Here is a 16,046-nt window from a genome sequence, read left to right as displayed (position 1 = left end):
AACAATCCCATGATGTCTGTAGTTCATTTATTGATCTGAAGCCTTCAGTTACCAGGTCCTACAAAGGATCTGAGTTTTTATACTAATGTATCAACAAACGTGTAAACATCTGGAGACACATCAGCAATCCCTTACATGTAATGGTCGAAGATAAGATAATGATCTCTTCCACCACTGCCCATCACTGACAGCATGCAGCATGGCTTTGGTAGTCAGAGTTGTGTTGGACAACACCTTCATGGTTTTGGATGTTGTCCAGTACAACAAATCGATGGACTGGCCAGAGGAGACACTGGTTTCATCCTGCAACATATCCAACACACAATGCAAGGGTTAGACTCCTGCTATAATTAGGTTAATGACTTAAAGCCAAACAAACTCAGGTGCACTATGTTAATAACACATTTGAATGATCATTAATTCAGGCAGCAGCTGCCAAAAATAAACAAAAGACAAACTAAAAGTGATTTAGGAGTTTCACTCTGAAGTAAGGGGTGTGATCAGCAGAACATTTTTCCCCTTACTCAGTTAGCACCCCTTGTTTCCACAGACAGCACTGATTTCAATTCCAAAATTTATAATGGCAATGTTCTACATAACTGTTGAATGTTTCCACTGAAAAATCACCTCTACAAATGTGGAGATCAAGTATACTGAAATTAATCTTTGATAATTCAGGAAAGCTGATACTAGAGACAATCTTGTATTTGTACAGAGATAGCATTAATTAAGTTGAATTCCCAATAGGGGAAATGGTAGAGATATAAATATATGTGTCTAGACCAAGTAATAAAAGCATCATCAAGCTTTGAAATTCTGCAGCTGGCACAGAAAGTGCTGAAAACCACCAGCCTGAAAGACTGCAAGAACCCCAACCTATTCTCAATCAAAAACCTGCTCCTGCAACACATGCATGTCTATCTTCACTTAGTATGAACTCACATGTAACTCCATTCTTAAAAGTAGAGACTTGTTCCACAGATGGGGCTTTCTATACCAGCTTTGCCTCATGTAAAGCATTTAAATAATACCCAGAACATCCATGTTGTCTGATCTGTGCTATTCCAGTTCTCAAAGGTTTGTGTTAATTGCATGCTTTATAATGCTTGCACATTAGTCATAAATATATAATTAGCATACTAATGTAAACACACTGTTTTCACAACAGAAAACAAATATTTTCCTCCCTACAGCAAACTTTAACAGCTATATGTTTATCCCTAACAACTCTATTAATTTCTCCATACACTGAAGTATATTGAAATAGAAAAATTCTACATGTATAACTGTATGGGAAGTATTGGTTTACAACTTACTAAATCATGATAAAATTTCAAACATCAGAGCCAAAGGATGCCAAGTTATGCTGAAGAGAAATACATCCCACTGTAACCTCAGAGGAAAAAAAAACCTACCAGCTTCAATAAGGAAGAATTTCATGCAGACAACCTTACTGTCACTACTACTGCACTATAACGTGCAGTAAATTACTGCCTCAAGCTGACCACTGTAGTAGCAGGTTCATCTTAAGTCCTTCAGCATTTTCTTTCATCTTTTCTGAAATCATATTGTGCATTTCACAGATGCACCACTAACGAACCAACTGGCTAAACTAGGAATTTCGGCTCTTGCCTCACCAAATGAAGAAAGTGAATGCCAAGGACAACCTGTCAAAACTTTTGAAGCTCTGAAAAATTAAAATCTATTGAAAATCCTAGGTCTGGTGGCTTGGGGGAAGAATTTCTTGTTCATGTATTTTTTATATAAACCACTTTAAGTACTTAGTAAGAAGTATTACTTTTAGTAATTAGAAGAATTACTTTTGTAATTTATTTTAAATGTTACATATGGAATACTAATTCCTCTCTGCCACCATTTTCAAGCAGATGCTGCAAGAGACCCAACAGATTTTTCAAGGAGGAAAAATAAGCCAAAACTACACCAAACCAAAACAGAACCAGAAAAAAAATTCCACCCAAGTTCTCAACTGCATTTGAGCAAAACACTTTTTTTAAATACCCCTCCTTCAGCAGTGTGAAAACTAATGAGCTAACTTGTATGCAGGTGTGAATGTTTATGGCACTACTGCTATCAGATAAACTCTATTGATTTTTGTTTAAAAAGGATTTCAACTCTTACAAGTAATAACAGTTTTTTCAGCACAAATAGAAATTCCATTTTCTGAAAAGCCATTCTACTTGGAGCAGCAACATGTCCAGGTTACAACTTTTTGCTATCCCAAATCAATCTCTCAAAAAAGAAGGCATTTCTTAAATAAGGTTGGAGATCTCATCTCAAGAAACAACTTTAATTGTATCTTCAGGAAGAACTGTTATTTTAGGAGTTCTGATGGGTGTTTGGGGGAAATTATTTTCTATTATTTCTTCCTGACATCCTTTATAAAGTAAGCACTTCTGATTAAAATCAAAATAATAATAGCAACAACAACTTATTAAATAGCAGCCAAATTAGCAGATTAAAAATCTGCTTTAATCTAAATGTATAAAAAAGACAGCCAACAAATTCTGAATTAACAAACTACTCTAAAATATATATATATTTATATATATACACACCACATATTTATATACATACACCTTTGCTCATACATACACATATATAATTCCCAACAGTCTAATTGGAGGACATATAACAAAGCCAATTGTTTTTTAGATAAGCTACACAAGAGTAATAAATTAGAACACCTGCAGCATGGATTTTAGGATTGTTTTTGGACTTTAATGGCAATTAGTCAAGGTGCAAGGATTAAAACATGCAAAACCCATACACTTTATATGTTAAGAATAATAACATATCAAGATTATGAAGGAAATGAAATGAGGTAGAACAGAGTCTGTTCAAAAACAGAGCATCATGCATTAGGTCTTCCTTTTCCCTTTTTGGTACTTCCATTGCCAAACAGGAATTTAAAATAGTCTCTTTAACGTAAGTATTCATGAAGAGTCTACATTTATGTTCTGTGCCTTGAAGGGTTTTATATTGGGGATTTTTAGGCTTTTTTTTTTTCCAATGCCTGTTACAGCTATGAACCAGTCTAAGTGAAAATTCCAGCCCTGCAATGATAAACCAGACCTAAATGAGAGACTATGGAAAAGATTCAGCTCAAGATGACAACACAAATATTGAGGAGTCACTGAATTTCCAGGCTCTTATTAGGGCCATAACAACACTGGTAACAAAGAAGTAACCCAGCCTGAAACAGACATAATGCATTTGATTCAGCTGCTGAAACACAGGCATCAATGATGACTGCCTGAGATATACAGCAGTAATTAAGACATCTGCTTAACACTTGCAGATCTGACAGAGAACTAGACATTTTGGGGCAGCAGCTAAAGGACAAGAGGATAACTAATCATGATTCTCTAATCATTTCTAACCAGCTGTGATAAAAATGTGTGACCTACCAATTTAATGTAAACAAATGTTCTAAGAGATCCTGTCTTTTCCCAGATCTAGTGCTTGGGAAAACTGGAAAAACAAGACACTAATGCTCTGTTAATCACAAATTTTCTTTTCTTTAAGAAGCCTTTAAGAAAATCATCGTGTAATTTGAACATATTCTCCTCTAGAAATTACATCTGCTTTTCTATCAAGAGATCATTTTCAAAAAAATGGAAACTTAATTTCTCTTGGGTTTGATGTGCCACTTTACAGTAATTACGCTTTCATATTCAGATAGGTAAAAAATAATGATTTATAACAGACATAAACATATTTTAAGTACTATGCAGATTTAACAAAGTCAGAACACATTTACAAGGCAACTGATGAATGTTGTTTCTACTGCTTATACACAACACAGCATCTTATGACTAAGCATTTAATTTGAATTTAACAATTTTACCAGTAATATTCTGAAAGGCTTTTCACTAATCAAGAGCCTAATCTTCTCACCGAGATACTCTGCTTGAGAAGCAGAAGATTAGTTGTTTAGGCATTTGTAGCACACATAAGTAAAAAGGATGAGGATTGGTAAAACTTAACATTTTGCTTAAAAACAATCTGGTATGTTGGAATCATCATAGCTTCCAAAGGATAATTTCTCAAATGGACACCATGAGCTCAAACAAGAGTGACAAGCTGACACAAAGCTTTAGCTCCTATAAAATAATGATGTGCATCTTTATAACAGCATTCATAAATTTCTTTCAGAGTAGGACCACAAAAACTTGGAAAAAAGTTATGCTGAAGTCAACACGACAGCAGTAATAAATAATTTCTATGCAGTATATGTAGCCATCTGCTATCAAGATTTCTGCAAGTTTAGGGGAAAAAAATTTGGAGGAAAAACTGAATAAAAATGAAATTAGTTTAGAAATTTCTAGGGAAGAGTTCATCAAGAGAAAGCTGCTGAAAAAGTATGACCAGCTGGTGATGTTGGTTGACATAAAGGAAGAAATGGTAGTGGAGACTAATGATTCAATGCTAGACAAAAGGAAGAGGGATAGAAAAAGGGTTGAAAAGCAAAACTGACATACTTACAGATAGGTATTTTGAATGCAACAGAAAAAGGGATGCCCAAACACATGTATGCCAGAACTTAATCAAGTCAAGATAAGAAAACTTACACTTACAGCACCAATTTGAAAAGGTATCAAAAATTGAGAAAGAACAACATTTGTCAACTCCCTGAAAAAAGGATTCTGTAAGTTAATCAGGATGTAAGTGAAAATGAAAGGAGTACAATAAAAGGGAGAAAAATCTTGCAGTTTGTTTTTTTTTTCTTTAAAGAAACTAAAATTCTGTGCAGGACAATGAAGGTGAAGCACAGGGAATTAGATAACGTGTAACTATGGGGATTGTAGTTATGGGATTCAGTGAAGTCAGAGAAACTGACTTATTGAATATATTGCTTTTCTAACATTGCAAATGTCTGTAACAACAGAAGAGTTATACAGTGAGTAAATTTTTGGCTATGTTTCCTGTATCATTCCAAGAAATGAAAGAAGCTATAAATCCCTATTAAGTCAACTGGGAGAGAACAAAAAGAAAAAATTAGCAAATATACAGAACTTCATTTCCTAGTGTAGCAGTCTGAAACTCAACGTGCCAAGGAACTGTATTAAACAAAGAAAGTAAACTCAATGCAGCAACACACAAACTTGCCAGATCAATTGTCTGCCTACTTCCAATTCTAAAGAGAAAATCAACCACAACTAAGGGGGGGAAAAAATGAAAGCTGTATTGGAGAAATTTTTGAATGTCAATTCTCCAGCATAATGAAAATTTCTTCCAATATACAAACTGAAATGATAGAAAAGTTAATTAGTGAGTTTACTCAACTCTGATAAACCTTTGAATAAATTTCTGAAACATTTATATGCATGTCTAATTGTTCTGCCACAATGTAGTACTACAGCACATGAAAGGTGATGCATGACAAATTTTTATAGACATTAAAATCCTGTAAACATATGCATCCACACCCATATCAATTTTATTAACACCTACTTAATAACTTCCTGCTCAGAGAGATGCATCTATGGATTTCCAGAAAATAAAAAGCATTTGTGCCAGTGAAAAGGGACCTGTTCTTTACATGGATGATTCTGGCAGACACGTAAAATGAGTCCTCTGAGTACTGTTTACAGTGCTTTTTTACCTTCCAGCCATTTATTTTATATATATGCAAATACATATATATACCTGTATGTTTACATATGCATGTGTGTATACAAGTATGTATACATACAGATACATATATATCTTTATACACACATAGACACATGTACATACATAAAAACCATACACAAAATATAGACATATTCTCCAAGGAATATATGGAACTCACATACCTTTCTCAAAAAGCCACCCTATGCAACATGAACCTTCTCTTTCTTTCTCTCCTTCCCTCTTTCCTTCTCTCTCCCACTCTTTTTTCCTCTCTTCTTTCCTGTATTTCTTTAAGGTTTTTGTCCCCCTCTCCCCACCCCTAGATCTATTTATCACCTACTTAATTAAACAAAAAACAAAGAAAAGAATAAATTAAATACAGATTTTTCCACTTCGAAGAGTGTAAAAAACACATTCCTTTTTTCATAAACAGGTAAATAATTACATCTTCTTTAAAGAGAGAAAAGCATTTGTAATTGTACATGTACAGATGTAAAATATTAGACATAAAAAGCAGAAAGAGTAATAGAAGACTTGTTTCCTGTTGTCCTGCCTGTGGAATACTCCATGTTCCTTCTGATCCTACACAAAAAATAATTTCACATGCAATATATGAACATTATTAAATGACAAGTCATAAACTTCATGATGCACAGAACTAAGGGTAAAAATAAGTTTAATTCAAAACATTTTTTAATTAAATATGTATTTCAGGTTTATTTTCAAATAGTTTGTTTTGCAACTGGGGCAGATTAAAAAAAAAAAAAACAAAACAGGCAAACTAATATAAATGACTATTTTAATGTAAGTTTTGTTGCACTTTTCCCGCCTCTGGGTTTATATCTTTTTTTCAGTGGTGCTAAGTCTGTGTAGGAAGAAGCAACTAAAGATCAGAACAAAGTATAAATACATAAGCAAAACTCCAAACTTCAAACAATCTAACAACAGAAAGGCGTGTATGTCTAATGTTGTCTATTTTACCTAGTAAGCAGACAGATGTTGCTAAAAACTCAAATTTGATTCTTCAGACTGATGTAGAACAAAGTCATTATTACTTTTAAAATTCACATTAAAACTTACCTCTGTATCCTTACTGATCAATGAAGAAGGCCCAGAGATATTCACATTCTCACCTCCTTCAGTAGGAAGAAACTGGTAATTCACAGCCTGAAGAAGAATCTACAAACACAAAATAAATATTATCTTTTACCAGTCAAATAAGCAAATGTAAGAATTATGACTGATCTCATAGGAAACCAAAGAAACTCTGACATAAAGGCTTCCATGATAGAAAAACAAGAGTGCAGGAGAAGATGCAAAGCAGGAAACACAGCATCTCTGACATCCTCTCACTGTTGTAGTCACCAGACAAAATGACCTCCCCTTCTCCATGATTTTTGTGCAATATTTTTCACATAATCTAAGAACTTTTTTTTTCAATTTTATGTACCATGCTGTACGATGTAGGCTACAGACCTGTCACTAGAACATCCATTATCTGAACTGGGACTCCAAGGAATCAGGCAACTCCACAAAGGCAAGTGTGCCATAGGACAGTGCCTTTGTGAGCAGAAGTTCTGCACAGAACCTCCACCTTCACATGTTGCCTGTATTCTCACAGACAATGCTATTCAGGGGATTTTTTAAGGAAAAGGCTACACACTTGCAGCTGCCTTAATCAGACTGCACATGTGCTGTAGCTGTGGCTACCTTCCCCCCATTCTTCCGTTCTGTGTCCAAAGGCTTCTAAGATGTTTCTATTACACAATTATAAATCTAAGAACATCGTGAACTCTTAGACAACTAAGACAATTATGAACTCAAGTCATAGTATGTAGGCCAAGCCACAATTACAGTGAACAGAAATTTAACATTTTGACAACCTAAATTACTGCCCTTCAGTTTCAAATACAACTTTTGCTATGTCACCTTGACATAAGTTGTATTTAAATGCCACAGTTATGTTCTCACACATATACTGCGATCAGCTCAACAGCTAAAACGTGATTCTGTGAAGTCAGTCATTGCAGAGTTAATAAAGATGGCTCAGACATAAAACCTGTTGTAATTGTTAAAACCATGACAGCATTGAAATCAGTGAGAGAATAATTTCCTTGCATATTGGGTAAAGATCACAAAAACCACAGAATAAATGTTTAATAGACATTTATGTGGGCATTTAATGAAATGGCATTACAAAGTATAAATACCTAGAAAATATTTTAAAATTTCATCAACTGCATTTGCAAATAAAATGTTTAAATCAGGCAGTCAATAAAGAAATTAAAAGCACTAAAGATAGAAAACACAACTGCACTTCTACTTGAGAAACCAACTCATCACACAAAACTGCTTAGAAAGAGACTTCATCTGCTGAAATATGACAATGAAAGTAGAGAAGTAGAGCAGAACAAATATAAATATATTTGAAGGGGTAGAACTTAAGGGAAGAAACTTAAAAATGAGCACAAGTCCCCTTTACTTTGGTAAGCACGGAACTTTGATGAAAGAAGCGCCAGAAAGAGGTACCTGGATTTGCAATGAGCGGCTCACTGCCAGCAGTGCCTGTATGGCACTGGGGGGACAGTGTATCAGAGCAAAGGCCACGAGCTCCCGGCGCATCCCCAGATCCTGGTAGCCTTCGGACTGCCCAAGCTGACTGCACACTTCCCAGCTTTTAGAATAATCTTCAAGGGAACACAAAACACACTTCCTATGACAAGTGAAAGGAGATGCTGCCTAATTCTTATCAGATGAGATAAAGGAAGGCATGCGGCATTCTTGTGAAGACTTAACATCCCCTGAAAAAGGAACCATAAAGGCTCCATAGAACAGAGACAACTGTCTAAAGCTCCACTTTAGACTGACTGAATACATAAAAGACTAATTCTTATCATATTGTAGATAACAATATATTAGGCATCTATAAGCTTACATCCCGTATTTTTACATATTACAATAAGAAAATAATCATTTATTTCAGAGCATGATATTGAATACCTTACTGGAGTGGCTGTAAAATACAAAGTATAAAATGTATCACTTGATACATTAAAAAAAATCTTAATTTATCTTGCATTTTTCTCCCTCATTCTCAAAGCAGAGAAAAAGAGCCAAAGAAACAAATCCCATCTTCCTTAGTATCTTGACATATGTATTTCATTTACCTCCACTCATACTGTCACATACACAAATTATACAAATAGCACAAATATCTTAAGAGTTGTGATAGAAAGGTAGACTTCTAAAAGACCTGCACCTTCCTGCTAGCTGCAGTCACACAGTTTTACCTGTTTGAGAGGGACACAGCGTAGAAAGAAGTAGAAATTGTGGTTGCCAGAGGCATACAGAAAAGCCCCCTGAGGCTACACAACCAATAGTTCAGTACACACTTATTCCATGCAGTATTTGCTGTATGTGTCTCTCTTCCATGTCAGTGCACTTCCACTAATGAGACGTAACTGCCATTTTAATGAAATGGTCCAATCTGAAGTACCACATCTCACAGTAAGGAGAGTCAGAACTCAGGTTTCCACCACCACCACCTCATGCAGCCCCTGTTTATTCACTTCACCTGTGTCCATGAGCTCCTGGCAATGCATACTAGCTGCTTTGTAGTCCTGGAAACTGAGAGCCTGTTCCACTAAAAGGATTAAAACTTGACCTTTTCTCTCCATCTGATCATCTCCTGTAAGAAAAATTCAGACATTTTATAAGTTAATTGGAATTAATGGTCACCTTAAGCTTGCTACTTTATTTCTTAAGAATTAACTACATATCACAACATGAAAAGCCTCTCTTGAACCTGAAACAGAAATAAAATTCTCTGCTTTTTCCTGAAGGAAGCAGTAAAAGGAGTTTCGTATTTTAAAAAAACATTGGCACCATAGCTTGCTAAAAAAAAAAAACCAAACAAAAACAATTAGCATGTTCTGTTAAAGTTAAAAAAAAAGGTTTTAAAAATTGTATTTATGTGATGGCCAAAGCATAGACCAAACTGATATTTAAGCTAAGTGACATATAAATCAAAATCCTGACATTGAAAAAAATAAAGTCTATGTACTGTAATAGAAGGAAAAAAATTGTATTTTTTTTTTCTTATAATATACAAAGACTCATATTAAACTGCCACTTCATGGCTCCAAATAATTCATGAGACGCAGAAAACATAAGCATTTAAAAATCCCTAACCTCACAAATTGAGTGAGTAGAACTGAAACTAATTTTTCCACACCATACATCCATTTCAGTCACCAGATCTTCTGGACAGTGCCTCTTCCACTAGTTATGAATCGAATCTTACAGTTCAGATACTATTGAAGCCTTCTGACTGAAGTTTCATCAAAGATCTTTGGAAAAAAACATCCTGACCTCAATTTTAATACATCAGCATTCACAGATGAAGATCTAATGAGATGGCTCATCTCCTTCTGAAAGCCAGTTATAGTCAATACAAATAACATTTATACCTGTCAACCTTCACTAGTCATCTGTAATTTTTTTAAAGCTTTTATTCAATTTAGAGTGAACAATTTGCTGGCACTAGTTTGTCCAGTCTTGTGCTCAAAATACTATGTATGTCCATGCACTGTATGAGAAGGTGACAAAACATACACAGGAAAAATAATCTATAAATTTTAATTTAGGAAAGAATTTTTAGAATGAAAATGAGTGGATTTTTTATATGCAAGCTTCTTGGTTGTGCTTCTCCTCTATTATTAAAAGCAATTTTATGCAGTCAGCGTTGTTACAGCCATTTGAAAAGGGCACTGGTTTATGAAACTCTATTACTACAACTTGTGAAATGCAAATATTTCAGAAGGTTAAACACATCCAGTTTCAAAAACCATTTAAAGAGTACACGTTCTTCAATTGTATAGCTGTTATTTTTAACTCCACTTTGCAGATCCATCATCACAGATAAAGCAAATTTCTTTTTAAAGCTTTCTCAAAAGTAAAGTTGTAGCAGTTGCACTACAATGACATTCAGGCAAGTGAAGTTACCGTAATTACTAAACTCAGTCAAGCCTCCCCTAATCCCAGCACATCACAACTAACTCAGCTGGGAGAACAGGCTGGCTTCCCATCATTTTATCTTTCAGCCTCCTGCTCAATATACTGCCAGCACATGATGTTGCAAATTAGTCACATTCAAGGCTCTCCCGTTGCAAAATTTTGCCCTCTGGAACCTGGGAACTTCTCATTTGGGCAAAAGCAATTACAGATGACAAAGAGCTGCTTCTATCCTCACAAGCTAAATGTGAACTGTCATTTCTCTGAGCGAAGGACATGTACTTGCCACTCATCTCCTGATGCCCACTTCACCCTGACAGCTTGACTTCTTACAGAGAGATCTGACTAAGCGGCAAACACAAAGAAAAGTCAAGAGAAACAATCGAACTATTACCCCTCAGATTTCAGATAGCCAAAATAATCACTGCTATTTATTCCCACTTAAAAACCAGTGGCACTGAAGAAAGAAAGGAAGAACACTTGGACCAAGGAATGGTTTCTTTAACTGTGCTTGACCAGTTGCATGGAGTCAAGTTCCCCATCACCAGTGCTTCAGCCAAGTATTTTTGATACAGTACAATACATCTCTGCATGTTTTACAAAAGCACAAGCATAAAATATAAGGATCACTTTCCTTCTAGTCCTTGGCTATAGCTGCTCATCGTATCTCCACTCATTGATGCTTCCATTACCTTGGCACTCACTGTTATGGCACAGAACAACCACTGGCTCCAATGTTAGTGAATCCCTGTGTGAAGCCCTTTTTCACACACCTTTCATTAACCATGCAGAGACTGATAATGCTCACTGCTGCAGTTTAGTCATTGTCTTCTATTCAGACACGGAAAAAGTCACTGCTTCAGCTTTGTAACACATCATTTGATGATATTTCAATAATAAAGTCTTATAAAAGGGAAAGTTTTGAATTCTGAATTGTCTCCCTTGCCATTCTGACAGATATCCAAGACTCAAAACCAAGACAGGAATGACAAAACTCTTAAAATGGTGACCTGATTATATTACATGGTAATTCTGTTTCAAGCCTTAATGATAACACCGGACAGACTCAGATCAAATTTAGAAACTGGAGAGTGGAAGGGGATGAGGAAGGGAAGTGTATGCACACACAGGCCCAGGGAAGTGGAGGTATTTAAAAAGACATGGAGACATGGCACTCAGGGACACGGTTTAGTGGTGGACTTGGCAGTGCCAGGCTGATGGTTGGACTCAATGCTCTGAAGAGATTTTAGAACCTAAATGATTCTGAGGTTCTAATGAAAACAACAAGAGAAAAAATATGAAAGCTCAGAAATACTTGATTTTTTTTTTCTTGAGAAGAAAAGGATATGCAAATACTTTTTTAAAGCTTGGATCCAATCTAGATTATATAAAGAAAAAAAAAAGCTTATTGAAACACCTTGCATAAGATGCATGCTATTTGTGAGTGGATGAAATAACATTATCCTGAATGAAATCATGCAATTGAAACTTAAAAGTCAAATGATACCAACACTGTACATACACTTCAGAAATTCCATGTCGCCCACATTTAGGATATCTGGCAGATCAGAAGCCATCTACATGGTTAATTCCAAATGCAAGAAAGTCAGTGTTACGAAAGACGGATTTCAAAATTAAGCTTTAACTAAGAAATGTGAGCGAAGTTTAAAGCTACTAGAATTTGCTTATAGATATTAAAATTAAATAAATTACAACAAAAGTTGTGAGAAGAGAGAATAATGGAAACATTTCCAGAGAGCCTGAAAAAGGAAATAAGGACCAACACTCACTAGGTCTGTTTGATGTACACTAAGAGAAGAGAAGATGCTCCTAATTTCTGATACAGAAGCTTTTTTCCCTACTTTTTTTGCACACATCTACTCAAGTAATTGCATAAAGTGAGTTCTTTACACCCTTTCTTAACACAGAGCATGAATTAAGTGAGGATTGTGAGACACAGAACAGCTCCAGCTCTCTGAGCAGGTGCAGATTTTCTGGCTGTCATGCTGAGCACATTCTCCCTCACTCACTTTACCCATCTGTGAAATTAAGGTAACACTTGTGTGCTTACTTTACAGAGGTAGTGACATGAGGTTTAAGTAGAGTCCACTGTAATTAATCAAATATTTAAAGCAATTAAGAAGCTAGCTGATATATCATTACCTAAGCAAGATTTTAACTTTGATAAATATGAATAATGAATATTACTCACTTTCAGTGCTGTTCTCTAAGCAAACTGTATTCAGAGTACACAGCTCACAAAGCTCTTTAACAATGACTCTGTGCAATCTACCCTTGAATCCACAAAAAATGCATTCTTCCAAAACTTAAATTAAAATATATATGTTCTTAGGATTTTATAGGCTGGCTATATATTACATATAATAAAACATAGCATATGCTTCATGTTCTATATACACACAAATGTAAAAAGTTTATATAGACATGGACAGATGTATCGAGAAGGTCTTTCCCCATCAGTAATTATACAGGGTGGGGTGGCAGGGGAAACAAAGAGGGGAAAATACTGAAACAAATTCCTCCACTGAGCAGACAAAGTGCAAAAAAACACTCTACAAAGTGGATTTGGAACAGAAGGGACCACAACTTCGAGCATGCACAACCAATACCAGTAAGTATGTTCCACAGGACAAAATCAGAACTTCTTACACAGCAAAGGTGGCTCATAAATCAGGGTAATTGTGTAAGTAGTGAAAACCAATTAAGGACAAAAATCAAATCTTTATCCCAGCAGCACTTTATCTAATTCTTCATTAAACAAGTCCATAAAGTTCAATCACCTTTTTCAATATCTAGATCCATCCAAAAATATCTCATTAAGACCACCTGCTTTCATCATAAGCTCTTAGAAATCACAATACCCTGGTCCCAGTAGTTTTACACCTGCAAAGACTATCCACACTAGAACTGCAAGAAGGCTTTCCTTTTCTAATATTAAGTTTAAAATAAAATACACTAATTCAAAAATCTTACAATCTGTATGCATAAGCTGCCCTTTTGTCTGTAAACTGATTTGTGCAATAATACTAGTGTTTGTTATCACACTTTTGATATGGCTACCAAGTCCTAAAATAACTCTTCATGATATTAAAAACAGTATTAATAATATGAATTAATATTAATAATTAATTGGAACTCAGTAACTTAAATTACAAGTTGACAGGTACAGAAATACCATTTCTACATGTCATGTTTCAACTTATTTTTTTTAATCTCTACCATCAAATTATATACAGCACTCCTCATTACATACTATGACTAAAGTTATACCGGCATTACACTTAAAATCTGCTTTCAAAGGTATTAATAACCTAGCTATTCAAATTCTAAGACTCTTCAAAAAATCAGCATAAGGTTACCTATTCTACCACTCATCAGAGGCACACAGACCAACAATTAAGGACCAAAGAGTAAAGCTCTACAGACTTTCTTTAATAATTTGGAAAAATATTGCTTTTACATGCATGCTTTAAAGCAATGATGACAATCATGTTTCCTTTATATGCTACTGGGTAATCTTCTGGATGCTTTTCAATGGGCTACAGAGTCAGCCACAAAAAAATCTGCAGTAACAGTGTTATGCTGTTTACAGCTTTCAAATCCAAAAAAACAAACAAACAAGAACATTTTAAAAATACTGAGTTTTCTTAAAATTAAATAAATCCATTTTCCACAGCCCATCTCCTACAACAATTAAGTTTAGATAAAATTCACAACTATGGCATTCTCATACTGAATCCATATTTTACTCATAAATGAATATTCTCTACAGATAACAGCTTTCCAATATAAGCAATCCAACTAACCATCCTTCAGTGACAGTGAAATGGGTTTTAATCACAAAAGCTTAAAACTACTTACGTAAAACAAAATTTAAAAAACACCCCATCACATTTCCCCACCACAGAAAGTCACTACTGAAAATGTTTCTTGCTATACTTTCCTTACAGATAAATAAATGTTATTCTATAACCAAAAGATTCCTTTGAAAGCGACCATGTTATTTGCAGATTTAGCGTAAGAGAAAAGTGTCTAAGTCGTGTATTTCTTACCAAGATTCACTCTTGAAATGTACTTTTACAACTAAAATTCCATGCTTACCATAGGAGCAACCATCCGCATTACTCCCAAGGCTAACCATTAAAGTCAGAGTCCAACACTCGCAAGATAAATGTGTCACCAGTAGAGTAAGCAGTAGTTTTTAAATAATTCACCTGTTTAAAAATTAACCAGCTCACACATTCATCATCTGGTTTTCTCTAGCCTGGTAAATGCATGGAAAAGAAGAAGTGAGAGGCCATTTCATCGTCTGGCTTTGAATACCTCTTAAATCTCTCTTTTCAGTGGTGCCTAAGTGTCACTGTGATGTAACACTAGCATACAGACACTACTGTATCAATGAACTCTATACAAATTCCCTAAAGTTCTCTACCTACTGTGCAGGGACTGCCATCTTTCAGTCTCTGGAGGTGAGACCACAAATTTGATCCCTTTTCAAAGGTATATACCAGGGCACTATAAATCCTACAGCTGAGGCACTAGGATAACACTACTGGACAAAGCTTTATAGAATCTCTCTGGATCTTGGTTTTCCTTCTTTCACACAAAGAGAATCACTTAGATTCAAAAAGAAGATAAAACAAAAATCAGCAACATTAGCCCAAAGAACCCAGAATACTAAGAAAAATGGACAGATTTTAACTTGATCTGGATGGGACAAAGCAGAGAGGAGGAAAGAGCTGTACAGCAACCTTGTCCTATGAACCAATAAGGGAGACTTTTTTTTTTCCCCCAAAAGCTTGACAGGCAAAGAAAAAGAAGTTACTACTGTCATTCCAATTTTTCTGTGGATTACATATTAAATATTTAGATTGGATCCAGCTACCCAACATGGTACCATACCATCCCCTCTGCCACCTTTCATGTAGTAGCACTGTGCTGACCAGAGTCAGGACATTTCCTGTGACTCCTTTCCTTAGGACTCTGGGATCTTGAGAGGTCAACAACCTAATTTCCATAGCTCAGTTCTCAACCTTACACAACTGTCTCAAATATCTCCCTCCCTTTTTATAATACTATGCAAAAAATTGCCAGTACTAAGCTTCCTGAAAACATAAGAAAAAAAATTAAATTATTTAACAAATAGAGAGGGAGAAAGGAATTAGCCAGGCATGCTTCAATGACAAAGCTGGAATGCACTGATTTTCATACGCTGCATGAAATAAAAATACCTATTTTATATTTCTATGTTCTATTTCTACATCATAAAAATACAGCAGTATTGTGTTTACCATTGCATTGATTAAGCATTTTTCAAAAATAAAAAAAATCAAAAGGCAGATACTTTAGGTAGACTATAAAAAAAAACCGTAACA

The 16,046-nt window shown here is 35.1% G+C and overlaps 1 protein-coding gene across 3 annotated transcripts in view; it reads right to left on the bottom strand.

Moving 5' to 3' along the window:
• The window catches only part of NBAS (NBAS subunit of NRZ tethering complex), a 167,339-nt gene that overhangs the window by 89,656 nt on the left and 61,637 nt on the right, over positions 1-16,046 (bottom strand). For 2 of the 3 annotated variants that reach the window (XM_042032953.1, XM_042032954.1), the window contains exons 33-36: positions 9,212-9,325; positions 8,167-8,324; positions 6,718-6,816; positions 136-303 (exon numbers count right to left, since the gene is read on the bottom strand). In XM_042032953.1, coding sequence (XP_041888887.1) covers positions 136-303; positions 6,718-6,816; positions 8,167-8,324; positions 9,212-9,325 — 539 coding nt within the window. The remainder of the gene's footprint in view (positions 1-135; positions 304-6,717; positions 6,817-8,166; positions 8,325-9,211; positions 9,326-16,046) is intronic. The other variant, XM_042032955.1, reaches the window with a different exon arrangement.

Source organism: Corvus kubaryi, unplaced genomic scaffold, assembly GCF_017639235.1.
Source record: "Corvus kubaryi isolate FWS band 111438036 unplaced genomic scaffold, C.kubaryi_AGA036_p1.0 37354, whole genome shotgun sequence".
NCBI classification, from domain to species: Eukaryota; Metazoa; Chordata; class Aves; order Passeriformes; family Corvidae; genus Corvus; species Corvus kubaryi.
The sequence above is the reverse complement of the archived record's forward strand: the minus strand, read 5'-3'. Positions and strand labels throughout refer to the sequence as shown.